We start from the raw sequence: 27,860 nt of genomic DNA, 5'->3' as shown, positions 1-27,860 counted from the left end.
CGGGGGGCGGCCGGGTGCCGGGGGGAGGCCGGGGGCAGGCGCTGCGGTAGGCGTTTCCCGGGGTCTGCTCTGGGCGGGGAGCCGTGGCGGGGAGGAGGATGCCGCCGTGCTGGGGCGGTGCGGCGGCGGGGGGCTGCCGGCGCAGCTCTTGGGGGGCCGGGCGGCCCCGGCGGTGGGGTGAGGGCTCCGAGGGGCCTCGGCCGTAGCGGGATCCTGGGGGAGGGCTGCGCCCCGCGAAGCGGGCACGGCGGGGACTCCGGTGCCGGAGAGCCGCTGTCCGCGGACAGCCCGGGGCTGGACCCCCAGGTGAGCGGGGTCGGGGCAGAGGGGGCTCGGCGGGTGGGTGCGGGGCCGCGCCGTGCCTCCCGCCCGGGCTTGCGCGGCCCCCCCCGGAGCGGGGAAGGGCGGCGGCGGGGGCCCGCGGCGTTCCGGGCCGTGCCGGCGGCCGGTGCGCACCGAGGGGGCGACGGGGCCGGATAGGCGGCCCGAGGGGGCCCCCGACCCGCCCGGGCGCTGCCGCAGCGCCGGGACCTGCCGTACCGGGGGCCGGGCTGCCCGCGGGGACTTGCCGGGGAGCAGCGAGGGCACGGGGATGCCCCGTGGTGACCAGTGCTTAACCCCGACCTTGTCACAGCCCGCTCCGATGCGGCGGCGAGGGGCCTCGCGGAGAGCCCCCGGTGCGGCGGGTGCCGTCCTTAGGCTGCCGGGGGGCGATGCGGGGGCGGCTGAGGGCGGAGGGCAGGCGGCGCCCCCCAGCCCCGGGGGCAGCGGCCCTTCCCCTCCCGGCTCCGCTTCGCTCGCCCAGACCCGCCGAGCATCACTCGCCCCTCTATTGCTTCCAGCTCTCCGCAGCTTCCAGCTTCGGCAGGTGATCGCATCGTGGTGGCTTTAGGTACTTACTGAGCGTCTAATTGCTTTTCAGAAATTGATGAACTTTCTTTGGAATTGCTCGCATTGTTATTCTCTGTTTGTATCTAATACAAGGATATCCATGTTCCTTGGCAGAAATTTCCTACTAGTTAAGTAAGTTACAAGCTGTTATTGCTGGCACTTTAAAATGTCACATTGATCTTTACATTTGCAAATCCTTCCATGAAAAGGTTTCTGTAGGAATTCAGTCTAGTAGAAATGTTTGAAGCATTTTAATGACTATTCTGTGATCCGACAAGTACTAGTTGGGAGAAACGTTAATAAAAACTTGATGGAATACATTATTTTTACATATTTTAGATTTTTAATATAGTTGCTCTTAAATAAAAAGCAGTTGCACTTATGCATGAAAATCAGAATTTAATAATAAATCCTTGCTCAGGAGCTATCTCTTATTTTGGCTTTTAAAAATGAAAAAAATAGTGTTTGACACCTCTTGTTACCATCTATTGAATGGTAACTAGGTGATATTATTGATGGTGAACATTATTGAATCGTACTAGAGACAGGGATTTGTTTAGGCAATAAGAAGATTGGGAGATTGAATTTAAGATTTATTTCTTTTCATGTGTGAAACCACACCAAAGCATAAGCTGCTCTTTGAAAAAGCAAAATTGTTCAGTATTTAAGCATTTCAGTATTTCAAAGCAAAGTAGGACTGCCTTGTAGAACTCTGTAGAGATACCACCTTATGAAAAAAAACAGCTTTATAACCATAGAAATATTAGTGTAAAGTCAAAATACTACTTTAGCTTCTATTATCTGAACATAATATAACCAGATGAGAAAGTACAAAAATAAATTCAATGTAAAGAATTAGAGATTGTATGGAAAATTTTGCAGAGGGAATTACTTGGCTAAATCCTAGTATGTTATATGCAGATATTTCCATGTCTGTCATGCTGTGAATCAGTTAGTATGGTTTTCCTGCAACACAGACATATGTTACTTGCAAATGCTATTAATAAACACCAGGTCAAAGTATTTTGTGGGGGAACATTATTTTATAAAGTCAGACCTATCTTAATTTACAGAATTCACTTTCCATTAAAAGGTTTCTTTGCTTCACTGTAGTGTAAAATCTGTTGTTTATGTTGTTCCTCACAATTTCACATTTCATGGTGTTCCTCAGCTCAGTTACTTGCTGTTATTGGGATTGACATTATGTAGTAAATTTAGCATTAATGTAAATAAGGTTAATGTAAGTTAATGTTACTTAGTATTGTTGAAGAAATCTCCAGTATTAACCACATGAAATTGAATGCTCTTAGTTCTAAAATGTTTCTCTTCAAATACAGATGAACATGCAAAACCACAGAAGATTATATAGCTGTATGTATAGCTATATGTATAGTTGTTAATGTATATGTGCGTGTATATATATGTGTACATATATATGTATATGCTTGCACACCAATATATTAGTTTCATAAGAAACATTTGAATAGAATAACATTTTTTAAATCAAGAGCTACCAAAAATTAATAGCAGGATTGTTAAACAAGAATGTACCTTATATATATTGAACGTCGATCAGATAACATAATTCTTTTGATTTGTGAAAAGAAGACACGAATGTGAGCTATAAGAGAGAGGAAAAATGATTTGTGACTGTTTTATCAAGTTACACCTTTTCGTTCTGTCTGTGTTTGGATTGCGTTGGTGGTTCAGCTGCCTGGCTGGTTGTTCCTGTTTCCTGTGGCTCCGTGTAGGGAATGGTGGTTTTGTCTGCATCGATGCCTGCCTGAAGGAACAAATGCACAAATCTGTGTGAGAACAAATGTGTTAGCACAAGCGCTGTGGTTGGTGGCAATTTGTTAGCACAATTTGCCTTGGTGCCATGCTCCTATTTACGTGAATCAAACGTGGATTTTGCTGAAAGTGGAGACACATATCTGTGTGACAAGTAACTGTTTTACACTATGATGACAGGTGACTAGTTGCCTGCTCTGTTCCCCCTCCCATGGAATAACTTTGTTTCTTTAAAACACGGGTTTATTCTGTGCTTTTTTTGGTGTTAGAAAAGTAAAGGCATTTTTACGTCTGCTTTCTCTCCCTTCCTGGTTGTCCCCTATAAAATTCAAAACTGCTGCGACATTTTGGGGTGTTGTGTCTGTTGCTGAATGGTGAAGAATGCCAGAGCGGCGGGAGCAGAAATCAGACCAAGTCTCTGAGGTGAACACTAGCAGGGTTCAGGTGTGGAATATGAAATACTGTGTGCTCTGAACTGAAATATATCCAAACATTGTACTGCATGTACTATGCAGCTGAAATTATGTTAATTCATAACATTTACAGTCTGAGAATCCTCAAGCCTGGCTGAAGAGTTAAAACATGCTCCCATTATCCTACAGGAGCTCTGTTGTTTAGGTCTTAGGCCTTGAAACCACAAGAGCAAAGCGGTGGATGAAGGTAATGCTTCCATTAGACAGAACAGCTGTAGCCCAGTGAGGAGTCAGCCCTTCAGTACAGTGCCCTGCATGCAAAAATGTAGTCTGTGAAAGCCAGCAGACTACAGAGCTGTACAAACTCCTTTCTATCCACAGGTGGATTGTCTGACTTATGGCTGACTTGTGCAAGCCAGTACCATCCACCAGGGTCCATTAGATCAGCCGCAGTGCCAGACAGAAGCACTAATTCTGCCTCTGGGGCCAGCCCAGCTGGAAGGGGGCATTGACATTTTATGCAACATGGAGCCAAACTCCTAGACCCAGTCTGTCTGAACCACTGGGAGAGCAGAAAATACAGATATTTCATCCTGTCTAATTAGAGCAGGATGGTGTTACTGTTGCTTATCGCCCAGCTGGAAACATCAAGAGCCCTCCCAGTGTCTGCCATGCATTTCTTGGATTCAAGCACTGGGAGGTGTGGAACAGAGACCTCAGCGACTCTGTCACTCATGTTCCACCAGATTGAAACCCTCCAGTTTACTACAAGGTCTGCCAAGCAAAGAAGGCTTCACGTGGAGCTATGCAGGCATGGATGTGTCACACATCCCAGCAAATCAGTATTAACCAGGTTTTCTTGCCATGTGGGACAGTCCATTCCTCTTCCTGCCATGGAAGATGGTGGCAGTAGAAATAGGGTTCAGTGTGGAAATTTCTTAAGAACATAGGGAAGTTTGGTGCTAAGCTGCTATTTGCAAGTCAGTGGGGCTAGAGTACATAACTCTACTGGGACTTGTTCAAATCTCTTTTATTTTTTTAGATCTGATGCTCAGTTGCAGGCACTTTGTTCCTAGGCTTTAGGTAAAGAGTGGAAATTGCATCCTTGTGGTGGTCTTGGAGAAGTGATTCAATCTGCATCTACTCTACGCGTCTGTGAGCTATCAGGCATCGTGAGTGAGCCCACTGCAACTTTCCCTTTCCTCAGTGAAAATAAGAAGAAACTTGGAAGATGTTCTTTTAATCTGCATTTCTAAATGGCTGCTGTATTTCACAAGACTTGCTTAAGGCAAATGTGGAGCTTGAGGTATTTACTTATTTCCAAGCAGGGATTTTAGCTCTGTCTTCTTCATTATTCCCACTGAAGTTTGAGAGACTGTTCATAATAAAAAGATTTGGCAGCTTCATGATTCACTAGGCTGGGTATCCAGCCAAGATACAATGATGGTTCATCAAGAGCTGTCAGTTTACATTGCATGTACTGGGGATTTCAGGTGATGGAAGACAGTCTAAAGACCATAGAGCCTTAAAATAGTATGAATTGGAGAACTGCTCCCTGATTATACAACAAAATTGTGAGCACCCCATAAGCTTGGAGGTCTCTGATTCACAATAAAACCTCCAGAAGGAGCCAATTTCTGGAATCTCAAAGCAGACACCAGGCTCTTCACCCTGAGCAGCCTCGTGTTGTTTTCAGGGGATGCTAGGCAGCGAGTTTCCCTGTTTCTACCCGCTCTTTTTAGGGGTTTGTCAGGTCAGAGTTGTGCAGCTGCTGTACAGGAAGGTATGGTCAAAGCTGGGGATGCCTGGTATGCCAAGGGAAAACCATTTTCATGCGTCAGGCTAGTTCAGTCCCAATTTTATTCCACGCTCTTTAGATTCAGTTCATTTTTGCAGTCAGCTAATTCCCCCTTGGTGCATAGTTGTATTTCCTTCTGCTTCTTCCCAGATGCCTAGCTCAGGCAAGCTGCGGGGACAGTCATCCCAGGAGTACAGGGCATATGTTCAGAGCAGCAGTACATCAAGGGCTATGAGGAACTGAGAAGTACTCACAGTATGCCCCAGTTGTAGCCCTGGACAGTAAAAAAAAAGATCCAGTCTCCACAGGTTTTATTACCATTATCTCAGTTATTTTATCAGTGCTAACTGGGCTCTTCTTACGACATAGATGGGAAGTGGCTCACTGGCAGGAAAGGGCCCTCTTTGGATCAGCTGCTCCTTTGCTTCTGTGCAGAATCACTGGGATCCAAATTTGCCACCAGTGAAAAAGGGAGGATGAGAGACCATACCCAAAGCTTGGAAATTCAAGGAGTATTTTCTATGGGCTGTTTCTCAAAGATGGACAAGTTGCTAAACTTGAGACTCAAAAATAAGTGACATGACTCGTGGTTGTTTTTTGTTTGTTTTTGTTTTTGTTTTTGTTTTTGTTTTTTTAATCAACAGCAATTGCTTCCTTTCTAAGGTAATCTAAGGCTTTTGTATACACTGGTTCAGATACAATGGCTGTCTGAGGGGTAGCAAACCCACAGCTCACTTTGTGCATCCCAAACAGACTGGGAATGGGCAGCACATAGCTATATCTGCCTGTTCTCTCCATGTATACTTGTACAATTTTCTTCATGTATGCGGGATTTTCAGCACTATGAAGGAACCCCTTCATGCCCAGAACGAAGCAGCTCCCAGACTGGCACCCAAGCTGAAGCACAGAAATTCTGTCTTGCAGTGGCAGTGAGCTAAAAGAAATGACTTGTTTAGACTTTTCATGCTTTAAAAGAACCTTCTCAGCTTGTGATTTAACACGTTTAGGAAGCAGGTTGCAGTTTCTTTTAGGATTTATTTTGTGCGTTCTGGAATTACTTATTTTCTCTTTTAAAACAAGAATTCTCTATTCCTTTCTTTAATTTCCTGCCAGTTTCCTTCAGTTTTAGTTTTGGTTCTTCTTTGCAGTTCACAACTTGAATGAAAATAAGAATAAAACTTTGCACAGAAGGAAAGGAAATGTCTAAAACCCAGGAAGTGGATTTTCTCACTTTTCCATCTCTGATTCCCTTAGAATTCCCTTCATCTGTTAAGAATCCTCAGTTCCTTATAACAACAGAGAATAATAAATGCTGCAGACAGAAGCACTCTGTCTGCATCAGCTCAATTCCTTTAATATTTGTAGTTTATTGTGCATGACACTGCATGTCTGATCATGGATTCCTCAGACCAACAGACCTCCTATTGAAATCAAAGGCAGTTTTGGCAACGGCTACAGGAGTGCATTGGCATGAAGTCACAGGTTACGCGCTTCAGGGAAAATGCAGTCATGCTTTTTTGTAGAGAGGAGTAAGTTAAAAGGTGGAGTAAATGATGGTTCCAGTATTTATTATTTTTTTTTTCTTTCCTTCAGATTTGTTGACATGGCAAATGCAGAGGCATACTCTTTACATTAATCCCTGCTCTGGAGAAAGTCTGGAGTAGATGTAAGAATGGTTGTGGAGGCTGTGGAATGATGCTGTCCAGGATCAAACGTTTTCATTAGTTTTTATGAGTCACTTTGGTGCGGGTTTTTTTTTTCCAACTAGGATACTTGCTTTGAAAGTGATATCACTGTATGCAAATTAATCCACAGATAAAATGGAATGTAAAGGTGAAATCAAGAAGCTATTGACATTAAAAAAAGTCAAATTCTTTTAAGAGAAACAATTTTTATTATCTCCTTCCATTTATGATTGTGAAGAGCTGAACTAACTAATTAAGTTCTGACTGAAAAGGTTCCCCTCTTGCAAAGGTGATTGATTCGTTTTCTTAACACTTGCAAAGTCAATCGTAGTATTATGCAAGGCTACCAGTGCTTTTATGACCACCAAGAAACTCCAAGTGAGGCCACAGTTCCTATGAAAATAGGAGGCAGGGGAGTCCTTGCTCAAACTGGTCTTTCAGCTTTTGGGAATTTTCAGACATTTCTTAGAAGAGCTTGCAGTGACATCTGAAGGCCATATAGTAGAAAATCAGGGATCTGAAAATTAGCTCAGAACTGTTACTATGCCCTTCTCTGGCTTCCCTGCTCTAGGAACATTTTTCTCATGAGCTGAGGGAGCTACGTAAAACTTTTTCAGGAAGGCAGAAGCTGCAACCCTAGTTAGTTAATGGGATGATATGCAAGTGCTAGGAAATAGGGAGAGAGGAGGAGAAGGCTTTCTGCAGGGGTCCAGCTTGGAAGAGCATTCAGAGAACCAAAAGATGACTAGCAATTTGTGTGCTGCTTCTGGGAGTGCGCAGGCTGGGAGAGTTGCTGTGAGCACTGTTTCATGCGCTTTTTGATGGAACATCCATAATTGCATAATGCATAGGGAGTTGCCTGCCCACAGGTACTTGTTGTTTGACAGATCTGTCACACTTCTCAGAAATCAAGATGCAAAATCCATCACTCAGGGACATGGTATATGTGTATCAGATACTCTCTGGGGGATGAAGAGTCCATTAAACAGCAAGTCCCTAAATTCATCCATATGAAGAATCTGCATCTGTGACAGATAGAATATGGAGAGTACCCGTTGTCCAACAGGTGATGTGACTCTAGTGTGCTTCTAAAGCACTATAAATATTAATTTTATTTCAGCCTTTCAGAGGCATGTGTGGGTGAGCCCAGAGGGATAGGAACTGCTTATGCAGAACACGAGTGAGAACAGCAGGATGATGTTGCATGAGGGGGATCGTGTCCCTGGGAGGCAATGGCACTCCCAGCACTGGCGGTTTGAGGCAAACATATCATTGCCTGCATGACACAGAGCTGAAGATATGACCTTCACAAAGAGGCTTGTGACAGAGTTCTGTAAACTTTGCTATTTAGTAGAAGAAAAGTGAATTAGTTGGATGTATGACAGCTAGCAAATCTGTAAGAAATTGGAGCACAGTAGAATTATAGCTCCTTAAAGGAGGTAGCCAAAATGTGGAAATCATTAACATAAGGCAGGAGTAATCAGTTATGTGAAGTCTTGGAGAATTCTCTTGTGATGATCATTTTCTCAGTCCTTCACTCACTGTGAAGAATCTGAGAAATTCACCTACTTCAGCCCATCAGAGGAAAATGCCAGGCATTCTAGTATGCTTTCTCCATTTCTCATCATGACTCTATTTGTAGGTTCTTAATGACTTGATTTAGACTATGAAGACTGGTGGCAAAGATGTGAGATTTGCATTGAGACAGGATTTAGAATTAAACAAGAGTTCAACTACTGGATTCATGGGTTGGTGTAGAATTCTCATTCAGGTTCAAGTCTGACGTTCCTGAAAACTAAGGAAAATTTGGCAAAACCCAAGAATTCTTGGCTGTGGCTGGAGTTTTGTCTTTAGATTATAACCACATGAAAAACATGTAGAGGTTGTTTTAGATCCAAATCAAACTTCCTTCCAAACTGAGAGGCATTTCAGATTTATATTCTGGCCTGCTTGCACATCATCTTACTTTGTTTTAGCTCATTTCCGTCATCTGCTTGAAGCGTTGCAGGCAGTGCTGCTATATTTCAGCAATGCCAAGCTATGTGCTGGTGCTTTCAAGCTATGAGGTTGCATTGCCTGTTATGCAGCAAGCCTTCTGCACTGCATGCTGCCACAGCTCAGACACCTGCTGACCCCTCGGAGAATCCAGCAGATGCCCCTCCGGCAGCTGTCGAACCTGACCTTACACACAGTCATTTCTCAGCTGTCTCTGTGTTTGCGATGAGTGGTGGTAGGACTGAAAAGAGCAGAGCTGATTAGGCCCTGGGCAATCTCATGCCTATAGCCCATTGAGATTTACTCCTGTAAAGTATCAATAAGCATTTCACTGGACATACTAGGGGAAGAGCCCCGGGCAGATTTAGGCTTGGGATACCGCTAAACTTTCCTGAGCTTTGCTGAAAAGGCACCTCCATGTACACTTTTCAGACACTACCATCCTCAAATTTATGGGACAAAGGTAAAATCTATGTTAGCAAATTTTCTTAAAAAGTGCCATGCAGCCTGGTAAGTTTTTTTAACAGCAACGATTAAAAAGTGATTTTAAAAAGTTTGCAGTGTAGAAATGCGTTGCCTAGGTTGTCTGTGTGTGCATGCGTGTGTGTACCCTCTTTCACGCTGCAGCTGCTGAGTTGCACAATCCAGCCACAATATTGCAGCGATGCTTGTGAAGCTTTCATAGATACTTAGTTCCCTTCACCTTTTACTCCTGTCGTCTGTGGTCCTTTTATCTCCCTTCAGCTCACCTGTTGTGTTTCCTTTGCTCCACCAGAGTGTTCAGAAAGTAAATCAATTCAATTTCTCTGTCTCCTCTCAAGTCATGTTTCAAGACTTAGTCTTTACTTCTGAGGAGATCAGTGTTTCAGTTCGCCAAGATAAGGGCTGCAGTTACCACACAAGCCCCTACCACCCCTCACCTGTGCAGGAGGCAGGACTTGTTCCAGTACTGTCCTGTGGATGAATCTGCACCTTCCGATGGAGCCCTCTGAATGAGTGCTGGCCCAGGTCAGGACTCCCCCAGGATGCAGCACATCTCTTTGCAGAGGTAGTAGCTCATTTTTGAAAGCTGTACAGTCATGCTTGCTTGCTGTTACCCCTCAGATGGTGCACTTGCCTCTGTTCCACAAGCTGAAAGCTCGTCCATGCAGAGGGAAGAGCTTTCTCATGCTGTTAAGAGATGGTAGGAAAAAGATTCACCCTTTTTCTTCTAAAGACATTGCAGAGTGTAACCACTCTCCACTCTAAGTACCAGCAGCACATCTTCAGCCTACCTTCTCTGTTTCAAAAAGGCAACAATGTCAATTTAAATTACACTCCCTGCCTGACGTAACCATGACCAGACCCTATAAACCCCCGTGCCTTTGGAGGCACCTGGCCTCCTGTCTCAGCAGAGGGTGGCAGAGAGAATGACTCTCTCAGGAGAGAAGCAACTCATGCCCGACAAGGTACTCAGAAGCTGCAGTCATGCAACACGCTAAGGACACCAGGGACTCGGGGACGTCCTGCTGCTGGTTAGTCTTTGTGTTATACTGAGATGTTACACTAGATGGTGCATTCGACAAATTATTGGAGGAGGTTGATCTTCCCATGCTGAAAGCTTTGGGCACAAGGCTAACGGTTAACGAGCCCATTTGCTGTGTACACATAGAACATCCTTTTCACGACTTTTCAAAAAGTTGACCCTTCTGTGCAAGGGTTGAATGTGACTACAGCTGCCAAGGCATCACTTTGAGACTTTAACATTTATACCTGTAGGTTCTGGGGATTTTTTTGCCCATTACAGATTTTGACTAATTCAAAAGTCACAAGTCACAAGCAAAACATAATGGCATATTGCATTTGAAGGATGCTCAAGTTTGGATAGAAGAAAGATCTGTTAGAAAATATCTGATATTCCTTATTAACCTGCATTTCCTATCTCCCATCAGTCTAGGCAAATTAAATGGAACTGAGGACATGCATACACTGATTTGTCTGCTGGAGAATAAATATTTATTTACCCTGTGGCCAGATACCTTTGCCATAGGGCAGTGTAGCATAAAAATTGGTTAGGTCAGGTCACTTAAAAAATTACCACCAAAGAGTTGAGTGAAATAAGTTTAATATGAATTTGTGAAAATGTGACTACACAAGATTCGATGGCAAGGTTCACTCTATTACTTACTACATGGAGTAAATGCACAGAGATAAATCAAGTTGAAAGTGAGTCATATCAAAGCTGTAAGAGGGGAAAGGAGATCCTCCTGCTGAGTCACGAGGTTTGGAGTAGACCCCCCCTTCTAAACTCTCACAGAGTTTGGGTGCAGCTGGGTCTATTCCTAGTCTCAGACTTGGACAATGGATTGGATGTAAAGGGAAGAGGCAGAGGGCGGGGGGGGGGGGGGGGGGAAGAGATTTTATTCACAATTCAAGATTACCTGTAAGATTTTAGCTACAAAGCAATGAGATACTTTTTGTTTTAAATCACAAAAAATAACCTAACTACTTCAAGCTTGCAATGCGTATTATAACAACAGTATACCTGTTAAAAGTTTCCCCCACGTTCAGTGAAATATATCAAATGCCTTTTGCATTCCTCAGTGGTTGAAGGGTTGAGCCTGGAGGAGCAGGGGTATCAGCCCAGGCCCCATCATCGACTTTCCACGCCGGTCCCCCTGTTGTCACAGACTTGGTGGTTTGTGAGCTCTGAGTGGCGTCCCGCTCAGAGGGGGATGCTGGGCACAGCCTGCTGCGGTCCAGGAGAGCTCAAGGGGTGTCACTTTAGGACGGCTGTTTATGGGGCTGTGAGATGGTTGGCTTTGGTCATCAGCAACCTGGCTGCAACCCGAGTTCGTAATTTTCTCAAGAATTCCAAGAACACTGTTACCATTCCTCTGGGTGTACCACTCAGGCTGCAATCAGGCAGGAGTGTTCCAGGGCTGCCAGTGAAGAAGCGCTTGTCTCCATTCTTCTTCCCTGCTTTGGCCAGTCCATGGGAGTTCCAGCACAGGCAGTGCCATTCTCTGCCCTAGTCGAGTAAGAGTTACTGGTACAGTGAAGGGGTGCTCAACTGCCCAACTCATGACTCAAGGCGCTGAGGCTGAGTGCCTAGCCAGCAGCTCCTGGGGTGGTAGAACAGCCCAGAAAAGTAGGAGAAGTGCACCCCCATCGGCTGTGCTCCTCATGAGGAGTGATGGCTTCCCACTCCCACCCCAGCAGGGAGGCTTAGCCTGCAGCAGTGGGACAGTGTGTACGGGCAGTGCCTCCTGTGCCCAGGGGATTTGTTCTTGCCCTTCCCTTTGGGTGTGTGGAAGCCCTTCTGTATCCGGGGTTTGGGACAGGGGAGCAGGCAGCACAGCAAGCGGTACACAAATGGCTGGTAACTGCTGCCACCTTCACCAAGGAGCTCCCAGGAGCTGCCCAGGCTGGAGGTGTGGGCTCTGCCTGTGCTCTGGGAGCTGGTGGTTGCAGACCAACCTTGCAGAGTGCTAAAGCATGTCCTGCCCCGGGTGAATCTTTCTGTTATGGCCGAAATCACTAGATGGTGCTGTTACACGTAAATCTTAGGAGCTTTTCTTGGGTATCTGCACGTTCTGAGTCTTGGAGAAATGGTTTGTGTTAGGGTTGGGTTTATGGTCCTCTTTGAAAAGCTGCTGCAATAGAGGAAAGCAGCAGGCAGCGTAGGTAGCTTCTTCAGACCCTTATATCTGTGCTTGGGCTGAGATTTCTGGAGGAAGAGGCTGATTGCTGACAGGTAGCACCCACCCTCTTCCCAGGGGAAGCGTGCGTGCCCAGAGCCAGCATCCTTCCCCAGCTGTGAGGGCCCTGGCTTCTGCTTCCTCTGGATGACAGCAGTGTGCCAAGGCACAGCATTCTCTGAGTTTACATGGAGAAATTCAGGTGAATTTCATAGGAAAGGAAATCTTAGTAAGAGGAGTTGTCTTCTAGGCTCATAAGTGGGTAAGTAAAATAATGTCACCAAAGATTAAGAATTCCCTGAATGTGAATTATTTAGAATAGCAACTGGCGCAGGTTATAATTTATTTCTAAACTTTTTCTTATTTAGAGAGAGTTTTAAGCATTTTAGACCTCAAATTTATTTTATGATTGGTTTTTGGGTTTTGTTTTATTTAAAATAAATTGACTGTTTACATTTATTAAAAATTGATATGTAGTTTAAATGGAAACACACACATACACATGAATATCATTGCATTTGTTTAGGTAGATTTGATATATTATAGAATTGTATACATAGATCCTATCATTCTGTTGTCACACCAACAGTAACTTTAGGAGATTATTGGGATACCAGATAATGAAACTCACCATTAACAGAAAGCAGAAACCAAATTTATCCTTCTTTGAGCAACTAATCTCTGGCAAGCCTCCCAACCTTTTTTTTACCTTTTATGTTCCACTCTTTGCCTTGGTTGTCTGATTTAGCCCTTCATCCTTCAGATGTTTACTACTTACTGAATATGTAACCACGTATTTTAATATTTTCAGGGTAGGGCCATAGACCTTGCCGACCAGGAAGAAATTATACTGGATTAACTATAGTGATTTAGAAATTGATTTAGTTAAATCAGTGCAACTCTCCTGAGCACTTTATATCACTTCAGTTTAAGTCATGAGCCAGTGAGTAACAAATCAATTCTGTTGGCAGAGAGTGAGAAAGATTAGAATGGATCTTCAGCCCTTCTATCTCAGTATTTATTAGGCTAAGACCTCTTCAGGGCTTGTTGCTGTTCTCTTTAATTTTCTCTGCCTAATGGACCTGATCCAGCTCTTGATGGCATAAATGAAGGTTTTTCCATGACCTCCAGCTGGGAGCTGGAGGTGGCAATATCTTTATTAGAAACGTAGAGAAGCTTAGAATGACAAATAACTCAAACTTGCCTCTTCGCTGTATGCAGAGTTCTCAGATAGTGGCTCATATTGTAGAAATCACCTCTGCTCCGAAAAATGTAATATTCTATATTCAGGGCAGAAAAAATTGTCCTCTAAAGACAGCAAACTCTGCTGACATTATGCAAAGAGTATCACCATGCAAAGAGCCATAGTTGGGTGAGATTTTCTGAACAGCAGCAGATAAGTAAGATCTCACATGTATTTTGAGATGGGATGAAATTAATATTTTTGTCAATCTCCACAGATTGTGTGCATTCAGGTTAGATAGACTTGGGACTCAGGTTATTCCTGGTTTTGTACTGGCTTAACCAGAAACTAGACTGATGTTGCACACTCAAATCAAAAAACACAGCTTTTTCAAAATGCACTTCAAGAAATGCTTGGGGTTCTTTGTGTGTGTATGTGTTCTGCTTCTCTACCTTTCTTCACACTTCTACAAACTACTACGAATAAGTAAGAAGGATATCTAAGAATATGCTGAAAAAGAATAAGTTGAGTTCCACTCACTGAAAATTTTGCTTACTGTTCCCAAACCTTCTTATTCCTGGCTGTGGAGAGTAGCAGTGTAGCAGGAGTTGAACTCTTGGAGTGCCTGCCTATTCCAGAAAAGAGAAACTCACTTGTTTACAAACCTAAGATTTTGGTTTAGTGCAAAGTTATTTTTTGCTTTCTGAACTGGATGCTAGTATAGCTGTAAACTTTGTAAGCAAAAATGTCCTGGCATGCTCTTAAAATTCACCTACAGCTCCTGGAAGTCTTTACATTGTAAGTAGTGATGCCCCCTTCCACTTCCATCTTTAGTCCAAATGTGATTTCTTGTTTATTTTACAGGTTTATGATGGAACTTACATCTTTGCCTAAATTCCTTTGGACAAGTGACAACAAACTTCTGCATCACCATTTTCCGGACATATTGGCTACTGTTCATACCACACAAGATATTCCTGAAGAAGTTGTTTTTGGACCATGCATGCTCCAGAACACCCTGCTGGACACTGTAGCTTTTATTGCTCTCAAATGTTCTGAGAGAAGGAACATCCACTATGTATTTAAGGTAGGAGGAAGCAGCATTTAACGTTAATCATACAAAAAAGGGTTACACCATCCCTGAGAAGGTAACTTTGCTGAGGGGCAGATTTTTGTTTTTTTTTCAGCACAACTAACAGCTCCTTCGAAAGGGGAAAGCAGTGCCTTTCTGATTTATGAGCTGTAGACTGGAGGGATCTCAGTGAAAACTGTTTCTTTTGCAGGAAGAATACGACCCACTTCTGTGCTGACGTTTGATGGCCTGCTTCAGCACTGACCGGGAGTAGGAGGAAAGATGGACAAGTAGTTTAGAAACTTCACACTTTTGTTTCGTCCTTACAAAGGACACAGGAGGCTTATCAGGAGGTGTGACACCCTGTAAAAGCAGAGAGGGAAGACTGTGGCATTGTACCGATTCATGCAGGTGGTACATTCACAGCACTTACTGACAGATCTGAGCAAGCGTTAACCCAGTTTCCTCAGTTATCCATAAAAGTAAAGCACGATGGCAGTGATCTCAGGCTGGATGAACTCTAGAAGATACCAGTCAGGCAACTAGTCCTCACAATCTTCAGGCAGCCACAACTTACAGCTATTAGTACATGGACCTCTGAAAGCTACCTTCGGTATGCTTGTCTGTGTTACAGCTGCACTTTTCACTGTAGAGAAGCTACAGAGAGATGTCTGTGAAACAAAAGGAACTGTCCTGTAGGGAAAGTCAGAAACCCCAAGACTGTGATTGAGTGTTAATTCTCCAGCTCTAGTTCCCATTTCTTTTTGTTTCCTAGCCCCTGTTTATCATAACATTTTCATCTGGACAATGCATATTTCTCATGCTGGCCTCTTACCTTGCTTTTCTGGGTCTTGGAGTGCATTTCAGTCACCGTTGGTCTAGGTGAAGACAGGGAGGTATGTTTTACGAAGGCAAGCAAGTTTCTCACACACTGTGGCATGGATGGATCTGGGAGAGATCCAGGTTCTGCTAAGATTTCTGTGTTCTGGAGAACAGAAATCCCAGGGAGTATGTGTAATATGGAAGATGCAGCTGTTGCGAGATACCTGTTTTGACACTTTTTGCTTTAAACAAATTAAGAAAAAGAAGAGGCTTCAGGGTTTTTCTGACTGTTTGTTTGAGTTTCCAGCAGAAGGTTGCTTGCTTGTGCAGTGTTATTAGTACTCCAGGAGAACTGCAAGCTCTTTGGAGAAAGATCTCTCCTGAAAGGAGGCTTTATTTATGGAATATTTCTGTATTCCTCCTGGGAGTTTTGGAATGACTGTAGACTCAAGAAAGAGCCTCAAAGGGTTTCTACATTGGAGGAGCCCCCCAGAGGGATGACTTTAGTGTTTTGCTACATTTGAGCAAAGTAATTGTTATGCAGCCATGAAATTGGATGCCTGAATTGGCTCAGATCTCTGTCTTTTGGCAGTAAATACATAAATTCCGTGCAAGTAGCTGTTTCAGATGCAATCGGTGGTCCCATATCCTGTTAGGTACTCATAAAAAGTAAACCTTCCAGAAATCAGGAACTATTGTTAAGCTCCTAAGTCTGTGTGTAGACAACTAAACAATTCAATCATGATAATACGTTGTTATCATGGCACTGAGGTGCAAAACAAGAAATGGGTTTTGATATGCTGGCTATGCTACATACACAATACACACAGTAGTAATTTGGCAAGTGGGTTCTTCATAGCTGAAGTGCATGTTCATCACAGTTCGGCAGCACTCCTGCAAGGCTTTGGGAATACTATTTCTAACAACGGTTTCCTCATCTTGAACTTGCATGTTTAGTACAAAAGGGAGCTCTGTGTTTCTTCTCTCATCCTCTTGGAAAACCTGATTTGAGCTCCTTGGGCCAATTTGTGTGCTTGGGCAAAGAAAATGCCTTGGCCACCATTGGCACAGGTGGCTCTTTCTGGCCAGTCATTTTTCTCAGCAAAGGAAACTGGCCCCTGACAAAGCTACCTGTCCCACTGAGGTCCTCTGCCCCTTGCATTTGGTGGGTTCCAAGGAAGAGTCTTGTTTTCTCCCTTCTCCTCCAGCCTCGTTCAAGTCAAGGAAGCCACATAGCCTCCATAGTCCAGCTGTGATTGACCTTGTTGGGCTGTGAAGCTTTTACCTGGTACATGGTTGCAAAGGATTCATCTGAGGGATGGCCATCCCCAGAAGAGAGTGGACTTGCAGTGTTTGTAGTGTCTTTAAACACATGGGAAGACCGAAGCTGGAGCATGCTTCTACTTGACAGCACCCAGACCTTATGTTCTGTCCTTTACTCCACTTTCTTTAAGCTCTCTCAGCTCTTTCCTTGGCACTCTGGTTCCTGGAGCAGCTGTGTTCCCTTTGACTTTGCTTAGGGCATTGGGTGGATGCTTGGTATTTCTGAAACACAGAAACTAATAAATGACAGCCTCTGTCATAGCTATTAGTTACAACCACTGTGTGTGGGTGGGTGTGCTTGTGTCACTGTCAGACTTTTGTATTTCTCAATCATTGTTAATTACTATGGCATTTAGAGAGAACTAGTTGCAGGGCATGCTGATTTATTTTCTATTTTATTCTTATTAACTCTTACCCTATTTGTCCCTTAATGTTTCATTCTTGTATGGAGCTACTAATCTGCTCATACTTTTTATGGTAGGTAATAGTCGGACAGAGTTAAAAACAGAGAAAGAAATAGCCAAAATACTGTTTCTGATACCAAACACGAACAAGTGGCTGCCTTGCAATTAGTGAAAAACAAAGAGCTATACATTGCTTGGGGTGAAATTTAGATCATGCTTGTCACTGGACATTTTTCATTTCCAAACTTCTTCCTTTCTAAACAATGACTGAGTGCTTCAAAAATTAGTTGAGGCTTTTTGTGCATGTAAATGTTGCCCTTGATCGCCCTGTGTTTCAGCCTCCAACCTATGAAAATCTTCCTCATCTTTCAAATACTGCAGAGGACGTAGATCTGCTGTGGTAAACACCAAGGAAAAACCTATAAAAAACCAAATAATTCCCTGTTCAGACCAAATGCAGTAAAGTAAGATGAGAGCCACACACTGAATGAGGAAGACAAAGCCAAATGTTTTGTAGCTGTATTATTTCTGGAGCATGGTCAGCCTGTGAGTAAATGAGTCAAGAGTCCTGTGGAGAAAAGAGTATATGTGAGTGAAGATTGTGCTGTAATATACACACAGAAGGGAAATTTAATTTGAGCAGTAGACTTAATATTATTTTTTTGACTTCTGAGTGCCTGACCTTACAACCCAAACAACATTTTTTAACTTAATTTGTTCAGTATTTCTGAATGCACACATACTGAAAGTAAATCAACCCCTCCCAACTCTGAGAAATAATTTATTGAAAAATAGTATTCTGCTGAGTTTTTTTCTGTTTAGATACCTTGAAATGAATGTAATCAATTTATTAAAGGCAGGAATAGGAATGTATAATTTTATTTCTGAAAAAGGAAAGAGATCCTGCAAGTGCTTCTTAGTTGTATTTATTAAAATCTAATTTTTATGTAATCTATCCAAACATTTATATATGCAGATGTTGTCTCCTTGGGGTGTTGAATCAAATAACCAAGATTATTCTTGCACCTCCTGATCCATACCCTCTCGTGTCAGTGAAAAACTCCGCATGCAACTGCCCAGAGTGTGTGTTCCTTTCCAGGCTCACACTGCACTGATCCAGGGGTCTGCACATCTCATGCCCTGCAGACCATAGTGCTTGCACTTCTCCTGACTCAATATCCCATTTTCCCATGGGACTGAGATCCCTGCTTGCAGAGGAGCACACCTTACGTACCTCTATGATCCACGCCTGATACAGTCCGGTGGGACAACCTTCATCAGACAGAGGACATCATCCTTGCCATGAGTGAGCTAGAGACTGACAAACATACGAGCCCTGGCATTGCCATGAGATGTTAAGTGTAAACATCGGTGTCTCCTCTCTCCCATGCAGCTGTATTCCCAGAGCTCCAGCGCTCACGCTAGGGAAGCCTTCTCCCTATGATGACTTTGGATTTGGTGACCCTGGTGTATGAATTGGGCTCACAGCTTTGGCATACTGGCTCTGTGTGAGGCAGAAAACAGGCTTTGGTCTAGAATTTGATGGAAATCTATTTTGCATCCCAAGACCTGAAACTTCCCTTTTTTGTGTCCTGTCTCACAGGTAGATGTTACGTCTGTGCACAGTCCCACAGGACTGCCTTGGATGAGACTTGTACAAGCAGCTGCCAATAGCAAGGAGCAGAACCTGGAAGCTTACTTAGAAAACAGTCAGTTATATTATCGCTCTACCAGGAAAATCAACAAAAACGAGGAACTCCTTGTCTGGTATGATGAGGAGCTTTCCTGCCTCCTGGGTTTCAATGAAATAAAAGCTCAGAGTCCCCACAATGGTAAGTACCTAACTGCTGACTGCAGGGGTCAGTGAGCACTGAAGCGATTCTGCAACTTCTTTAGTATGCAATAATCTTGTAATACAGGAAATAAAACCCGTCTAAATCCTTAGCTGGTCAGCTAAGAGAAAAGACCTTCTGCTTTGGGGATTGAGCTGGTGGCGTAGAGCAAGAACAAACTTGCAGTTCTCAGTGCCATTGTCATTGCTACTTTCTAGCAGAGGATGGTGCGCTAGTGACTAATGCTGAAATTTTTGAGCTGTGTAATGAAAGTCTATGCACCTGACTACCTTGGAATCTAAAAGCCTCAAATACCAATTGGAAACATGCCTTTTTTAGCTCCTTGAGGAATCAGGTATAGGCTAGTGTTCAGCTTTAATCTTGTAAATGAAAAAAACACTAGTACTTAACCACCCAACCAGTACTGCATACAGCACAGTCTGCCTATTTAGAGTGGGACACAGTGGGAGTGAGAAAAAGGGCATGATTTTAATTCTGAGATGTCGCTAGAAATTTATGGATTTAAAAGAAATTGACTTAGAAATTGTTGAAAAAAAATATCTAGATTATGGAGAGACCAAGCAAATCACTGTCGGGTCTATGACAGGGTTGACTCCAGCTGTCATTTGCTCCACTAACTTTGATCTAGTTAGATTGGAACAAACCCCTTTCTACATTCCCTTTGGCTGGTTTAAACACAGTTGGTTAGTAAAGGTGTAGATTGGTAAGAGTATGAGTCGGTAAATGTATATGGTAATGTACTTGCCTGTAAATTTATATTAAATTAATATAGACACATTTATAGCAGGAACCCACTAAATAATTCTAACTGATTTCAGTGTATTCTGTTAGCTTTTGTGTAGACACACACTGTCAGCCCTTCAAATTTACCAGGGCAAAGTGTTACCTACACAAGAAACACTGTATCTAGACTCAGGACTGTAAACTAGCAGGTATAATGTTCCACCCAAATCAGCAGCCTTATTTTCTTGTAAGAAGTTCAGTTTCGGTAGTCTGGGAAGTGATCTAAGCTGTGGTGAGCCTACAAATTAGGGGGTTGTAGTTCTGCACAACCAATGTATGAACTTGCCTGCGTATCCCAGGCCTCAGGTGGGGTCTGGCATCATGTGCATTTAAAAATTGCTGTGTGTTGTGAAATAGCGTAGCGTGGATGCTGTTTGCAAAGGTTAGGATGTGCCATATGTGTCTCGGTCCCTGAATTATGTACTGTCTATTCACGGGCAATCAATCGTTGCGATGAATCAGAGATGCAGTACATCTGAAGGCCAGAAGGAAATGGTGTTCCCCATTCCTCCTGCCCACCGCTGCCATTGTTTCACTTTGAACATTATTTTCTGTGCCTTAAGACAACAGCAGTTTGCCAAACTGGCATGAGTAAGGGTTTCAAGCATTATAGTCAGATGATTTGTGAAAGGTATTAAACTTCTGGAGTATCCTATGCAGAAAATAGAGGCTCATGTCAAAATCTTTGAGTCCAGGTCTAAAAGACATTATTGTTTGGGTACACAGAATTTAACATTCAGCCTGTATTAAAGCCAGTGACTGACATAGGGAATGTAGACCAAAATCTGGGTTCAGACCTCAAATTATTATAAAGTCCATATGGTTTTATCTAGAACGTTGTGTACTGGCCATTTTAGGTAATACAAACTTGGCTTGAAAATCTAAATGAAAGCATTTCTGCAAGTAGCACATGGATGCAAATAGGAGTGAACCATTTTCCACAGCAGCAAGGGACCTGATTCTGCACTGGCATTAGCTTTAACGTGTAATCTTGTATGACACAAGGGATGTCTCTGGTGTTTTGTTTGTGTTAATGACAAGGTCAGGATCAGCATCCATACATGATTCTACCTTTGCAAAACTTATCATCTGTTGTCTGTTTCTGCAGAGTTGAGATGCCAAGAATGTGACCGAGTCTTTAAATGTGAGCATACCTATCTCTCCCATGTCCGCTTCCTATGTGCCCCAGAGAAGAGCACCCTGCTATGGAAAAACTTTCAGAACCCTAAGACTGAAAAGAGCAACTTATCTGAGCAGACCACGAATTTCCACAGCCTGGCAAGGGATCTAGAGGTCAAAATGGCAGCTTGTAAAGATGATGCCCGTGGTCTCACAGGAGAAAGAAGAGCAAAATCTGAGGAGGCTGAGAACAACAGGAGCAGGAAGACTGTGTTGTTGGAGAAAACCAATAATCTGAGTGAAGAACATAACTGTGGGGGCAAGGAAGAAGCTGGGGGAGAGCATGTATTGGCTGGCTCTTTCTGGAAGCTTAGTTCAGGAAGGCAGTCAGTTAGGAGGGATGCTTTAGATCAGAAGCAGAGTGCTTTCACCGAGGTCAGGAGGATGAAGGAGAAGGTGAGGAACGAGAGACTGAAGGAGCCAGAACAGGAAGATAGCACGGTTCCCCTCGGTAAAGAGCAGGTATCGAAGGAAGTGTTGCTGAACTCTTCCGGTAGTGCATTCTCCTTTGTGTGGCCCACTAGAGCCCGAGGAGAACAGAAGAGTGCTTTCAGCAAACCCAGTAAGTGTCTAACAGAAAGAGCTGCAATAAATTCTTCTCATCCCATAAGTGAGTCACCAAAGAGCCTGGGGGAGCTGTCTGGCCTCATTGCCACCACAGACATTATGTGCTGCAGCACTCTTCTCAATTCCAAGTTCTTTGTCAGTGATTTGTGTAATGCTCAAATGCTGCAGACAAGCATCACTCGGAGCAATGTTTTCCCATATACCTCAGAACCATGGCCCAAGCAAGCAGGAGGACAATTACAAAACACAACCACCACTACTTCTTCTTCTTCCTCCTCCTCCTCCTCCTCTTCCTTGACTCTTCTTCCTCCCACCTTCATGTCCTTTGGAGTGGCTGCCCAGAACTGGTGTGCCAAATGCAACCTGTCCTTTCGCATGACATCTGATTTAGTCTTCCACATGCGGTCACATCACAAAAAAGAATACTCCTCTACTGAATCCCAGTGCAAGAGGAGGCGAGAAGAGAAGCTAACATGCCCCATTTGTCATGAGTACTTCCGAGAACGCCATCATTTATCCCGGCACATGACTTCTCATAATTAGAGCTGTGCAGAAAGATGTCACCAAGTGACTGGGCAGGTTGGATAAAGAAGGGGAACATAAGTCACTTGTATCCATTTCTTTTTGAGTTTACATTAATTTCTTAAAGGAAATCACTGTTTACAATAATTTATAATAGATGCTTTCCAAAAAAATATAAAACTTTTACAAGAGTCTGCGTTGGTTGTAAGTTTTGAAAACTCAACCTAGCCCTTGCCAATCTATTTTTGAAGAAATAAAAGAGTGGATTGAATACACATACAGTATTGATTTGAAAAGACTTGGGAACAAAATTGTTGTTTTGCAAACAGTTTTCTTTGCTTGTATTTGATTTGCTGGTGTTTGTGCAGTACAATGTAAATACAGAAGTAACAACCACCTCATTGAATGAGGAATCTTTAAGCACTAAAAAAATCAGAGCTTATATGCTAAAAGAAAAGAAGTTACTGCTTCTAGCAGCTTTGGTGGACTTTTACTCCTTTATGTTAGCTGAATCGGCTCTCTCATCAGATTTGTGAGTCTGAGTAAAATGCTTCTATCTTACTGTCTCCTTGGCTTTGAAGTTAAGACTGTCTGAACTTTGTGATCATCAACAACTGACTGATAGACCGCCAAAAAGGATGTGACTTATAAATCAGTATATCTGAGTTCTATCCTATGCTCTGCCACTTTTGCAATATCTTTTATAAAGTCAAATCAACCTGGATCTGTATCAAAATGTGACCTATTGTCAATGTTATTGTCTAGGCAGTGAGCACAAATTCTGGCCTGATGTGTGCTTGCAAGATCTGTGTGACTTTAGCAGGCATACAGATCTGATGGGTGTAGAGTGTGGCCTGTGGTTTGCAGGCTTTGGATATTCTAAAGGAAGCAACTGGAGTATTTGAGTTACTATTAGCCACTGATAGATAGAATCTGCACAGTAATTGTGGATGGTAGGCTCTGTTCTGCTAACACCTAGAAGAGGAACGTCCTTCGCAAAATGACACAGACATACATGAATTGCATTGTATTAGACCATCTTGTCTTTCCTCTGTTTTCTACATGGGCCAATTCCAGCTTTTTTTAAAAGAAAGTGCCAAATCCTCTCTATAGCCTGTCCATTTGTGAGTTTTTTTTTATTGCCTACTTTGGTTTGAGCTCTGCTTAGTCTCAGAAGCAGATGAGCTTATACTGTTCTGGGTGCGTGGGGGTAGCAACAATCCTGTCTACTGTTACTGCAGCTCACCTAATTAGCCTTTCCCTACTTTTTTAATCTGTTAGGGGCTTACTCTTGGTAGCTTATGACGTGTTCTTCAAGTGAGCATTCATCTCTCTTTTGGATAGTATTTTTTCAGGTTGTCTGATGTTTTTGTGGCCTGTTTCTGAGCCTCATCTGCTATTATTCCCTTTCAGATAGAGAATGATCAAACCCCACTCATTTCCAAGCTAAAAGTAAAGGACATTGCAATATGCTGCTTATTATTTCCCACCATACTGATGATAGAGCTCAGTGTTTGCTGCACAGTGGACAGAAGTTTTCTCTGAGTTCCTGTGATGATGCCTAGGCTGATAATGCAAGTACCAGCAAGTAAACACATCTGAATTATAAAAGCCAGCCCAAGAGTCAGTTGGGTTCGCCATATTACACTCATTGTCATCTCTTTGAAGATTTCTATAAATCAGGAGACTGTGTTCTTCCCAATATATTATTGGTGAACATGGCTGCTGACTATTAACATAAACATTTGACTTACTGCAGACCAGCCACTGGCTGTGCACCCCAGCTTTACTTTCCCAACATAAAGTGATTAAACTGTTTATATTATGCCTTTGAGTTCAGAAGATATACATTGAGACTGGAGGTCTGGTTGGATTGTAACACAGCTTTCCAAGGTCAGTGGTGGAAGCTCTTTCACTGGAGTCATTAAAAAGCAAAATGAACAAAAGCTTTGAAACATGGAGCACAGGGAAAAACCTTGCATTGAGCAGGGGATGATGTGGTTTCCTTCTAATCTTTCCATCTCTATTTTGTGTCCAATAACATTTACTGTGTAAGGAATATATTTATGGCAAGGTTTAATGGGCCAAATTTCACTCCATCTAGTTTTATCTGGGTGCCAGCCAGTTTACTGTGAAGTCAGTGTCCATAAAGTGTAATGAAGGACTCCATGGTGTAACAGCATTCGTATGTGGTTAGGTTTACAGTTCCCATTAGTAGTTTAGGCCAGATTGTGATCTCATTTATTCCAGTGCAAATCCAGAATAATTCTATGTTGCTACTCCTGATTTACATCAATTACTTTACGATCAGTCTGGCCCAATATAAATAAGTCTAAAGGTTTTTTGGTACCTTTGCCGCAAAATGTTCTATTCTGTACTTATTGAGAGATGCCATGTTTTCTTAACAGTTTTATTATTAGAAACCTAGCTTCAGATTTCTTCTGGAAAAAGACAAGACCAGCTGTGTAATGCTCCCCAGTGTTATGCTGGTGCATCGCTTCAGTGTTACTCTGCTCCAAGGGCCTGCTTTTTCCAGGGTGCTACACCTGGCATATCATTTAGATCAGAATGAAGCAGCAGCAGATCTCACTGGTTACAGATTTTCTCTGATTTTTTGTTGGTGTAAGTGATCTTGAGAAAGTGTGGAAAGTCAGCCACTGATAAACAACTGCTGAATCTCAAAACCTCTTCCAATGGTGTGTTACATCTACATCCTTAGAGGTCTCACCAGTGATCAAAGTTCTTCGTGCTGCTTATGGTATGAGGCTTAAGCAAGCAACAAGGCTACAGGGAGAGAGAGCTTTCCTTTATGTCACGAAGTTGTTTTCTTTGTGAAAAAAAACCCCGAAAGGTTAGAACTCTTACCCAGTTTCTTTATGGGCGTACCTCAGCCACAGCAACTTACATACTGTGCTGACAAGCAATGCATAAATGCCTCCTATGCACAGACAAGCAAGAGAACCAGTTCCGAGAAGTGGCAAAGTTGATTCAAAATGCAAAAATGAAGAGAAGCAGTTTTTAATCAGCTTTATTTCTGGTACCATCCTCACATCCTCCAGCTGCAGGGGCAGCGCAGTTTGGTCTGAGCATGTAATGACTGGGGTTTTCCCTCCTGCAACATGGAATTCACACTGCAGGCAAATGTGTTCAATACTGCCCTTGCTACTTTGCAGTGGCTGCTGGCATAAAAATTGAGTGAACAGATTGCTTCTTATACTTGACTGCTTTGTGAACTAAGCCTTGTTTACACACACAGCTGATCAATATGATATTCTGTTGCCTGCTGCACCTGTGCTGACATCACAGCAAACCAGCACAGATGCCAGTGGAACCAGGACTTGATTCCTTATATGTAAAACGAGCTCTTGTGTAAAGCCCCTTGTGCAGGCACAGGGAATGTCTTACATGTCTCAGGTTTAACTGAGTGTCTTACCTAAGTTGGCTTACATAAACCAGGGAGCTTATCCAAAATTATTGCAGATCTTATGTCTTTAAACAAAAATTTTCTTATTAAAGCTGAGTGAACCAAATATTGCACAGGCAGAAGGAAACCTAACGAGACAAAGAAAACCAAACTTCTTATAACTGAGTCATGCCGGAAGCTTTTTTTCCATTATGTCTAGAAGTCTGAACATTTGAATTGGTGCAGATGAGAGGAAATCCTGCTGGAGGAAAGGCACTCTACTAGTAGAGCAGGGGGTCATGAAGAAGTAAAGCAACTTAAGGAATTCATGAAAGGCTGCATTCTGCCCCAGTGCAATACTGTGATTTTACAGCAGGGATCTGTATCTTTTCTACAAGTAGAAATGCTTGGAAGAAAAGAAATATAAGATTTTGATTTTTTAAACAGGATGAGACAATGCGAACTGGTTTGTTTCCTGTCTTTGCTAGCAACTGCCTGTATCATCTTGATCAAACCAGTTTGTCACAACATCTGTTTCTGGATCAGTGGAAAGGGGCATAACACAAAGCTTTCAAGCTTAGCTTTTCAGGCTGTGTTTCTGCAGTGGGATGTGAGTTTACTGATAGAGAACGCCATGTTAGGATATTTGCTCACTCATTGATCCCTGAACTTTTTCCATTGTAGATGTGTTTCTCCATCAAAATGGCACTCAGACACACTTCTGAAGAATATATATTTACTTGGTTTTTTTTGAGGCAGTTTTCCACTAATTGATGCAGTCTGTGGCTCTCATTGGTCTACAGAGCACAGTTTGAAAATCACTGGATTAAGGCAGCTTTTGTGGTATGATCAGGGAAGACTACATGAAAGGCACTGTCCAGAAAGCAAGAATGCATCATTTTGTAGCAAAAAAAAAAAAAGAGTAAGATGGCTGCCATTTCTTGGTTAGAGTTCTCTGGAGGAGAACTCTCTGAAGGAGAAAGATCATACTGTCAGGAGGCCTGATATACCAACTCCTTCCTTCCTGCTTTTAAAGGGAACACAATTAGGATTAAACTTTAGGAAGTTCTTCTAAGTGGGATGTTAAGGAAATGGTGCTATAAACTGTGGAGTGTCTGTGTCAGCTCTGGAACCAGAACAGAGAAGGGTGGCAGTTTCAGCATGTTCCTGTTATGCTGTGGAAGAGCACTTCTGAAATTGCTTGTCCCTCCCTAACAAAACTTCTTTCTCATTTAAACCACAAACCATGGATTTTCTATAACTAATTTACATTTATAGTTTTCTGATGCTCAAACCTTTCGGTGCAGTGTAATTTTCTATACAATTACAGTCTGTTTTTTTGTGAGATCTGTTGATCACACTGTGCTGTGGTCATGGTTTGGTTCGAGCTGTTTTACACATCAAAAATGCCAGGTGGTGCCAGACCTGGGGGACATACATACAAAGCAGGACTCCGGATCTATGTCTTCCTTGACACTGTAGAAGAAGGTGGAAGATCCATGCAGAAAGCAGCTGTGGGAAAAAATGTTCTTGACTGCATAAGTGATAGAGATCTCTTTAGTTCTGAAAATGCACGTCCAGATTTCAGGGAAAGTTCTGTTACCTATCGTAATTCTAGATGTTCTTGAAGTGTTTGGTACTTCTAAACTGTACAATTGCACTTGCTTCTCTTGCTTCAGTAAGTCCTACAGGCTCTGCCTTTACATGTATTTCCTTTCTGTCAGTTCTGAATTTACCACCTTTCAACTGCGCTGTGTTCAAGTGAGACAGGATAGGATATAGCTTGTCTGTCCTGCTTGTTATCCCTCCATTCTGAGATAAGAAAGCTGGTCTTTTCAGTATCTTCAAACAAGAAGTTTCCTGTGGTCCTACTCTGAGCAAAAAGTACAGTCTAACACAATTTACACTACACTGTGTCCAAGTTCTAAGCTCATGGAGATGGGAATAAATATGATATAGCTGTTTGTGAAGACAGGAAAAAGTTGTTTTTTAACACACTGGCCTGTATCATGCCTGACAGTTTCAATGCTAATTAGCCAGTAGATGACCTATGAAATAGTAAATAATACTTTGCCAATTAATAAAGTTTGTCAAGGTTGCACATTAATTTTCCAGTGAAATCGATCACTTCAGTAAACTAACAGTGCTACTGATGTCAAATGGACTCACCAGCAAATGCATCTTCATTGCTTGTTTTCCCAGCTGGATTCCAATTTCTAGACATAATTATTATTCATAATTACTTACCATATTACTACGGGAAGAAATTATTTGCTATTTGTGCCCATATGGTATAGCTTTTGGTTCTTGAATGGATGGCTAAAGCTTTTAAATGTTGGGTTTAACAACTACTATTTTTTGTACATGACAGCACAACTGATTGTGTTTAGGAAAACAAAGTATATCTGGATCATTTAGATATTAAAGAGGCTTAAAAGACATTAGAAGAAATACATTAGTGTTGTTTACTCATTCATTGACTACTCCAGTCTTTTC

The 27,860-nt window shown here is 42.7% G+C and overlaps 1 protein-coding gene across 1 annotated transcript; it reads left to right on the top strand.

The window, feature by feature from the left end:
• The first annotated feature begins 131 nt into the window (after positions 1 to 131).
• Positions 132 to 27,835, top strand: ZNF488 (zinc finger protein 488). The gene is made up of 4 exons (XM_055721372.1): positions 132 to 306; positions 14,301 to 14,523; positions 18,661 to 18,889; positions 20,802 to 27,835. Exons 2-4 carry the CDS (start codon positions 14,305 to 14,307, stop codon positions 21,980 to 21,982), a joined length of 1,629 nt encoding a protein of 542 aa, XP_055577347.1. The 5' UTR covers positions 132 to 306; positions 14,301 to 14,304; the 3' UTR covers positions 21,983 to 27,835.
• The last annotated feature ends 25 nt before the right edge of the window (positions 27,836 to 27,860 follow it).

The sequence above is a fragment of the Falco cherrug genome, chromosome 9 (assembly GCF_023634085.1).
Source record: "Falco cherrug isolate bFalChe1 chromosome 9, bFalChe1.pri, whole genome shotgun sequence".
Lineage (NCBI taxonomy): Eukaryota > Metazoa > Chordata > Aves > Falconiformes > Falconidae > Falco > Falco cherrug.
Note: the sequence above shows the minus strand (reverse complement) of the source record. Positions and strands in the feature narration are given on the sequence as shown.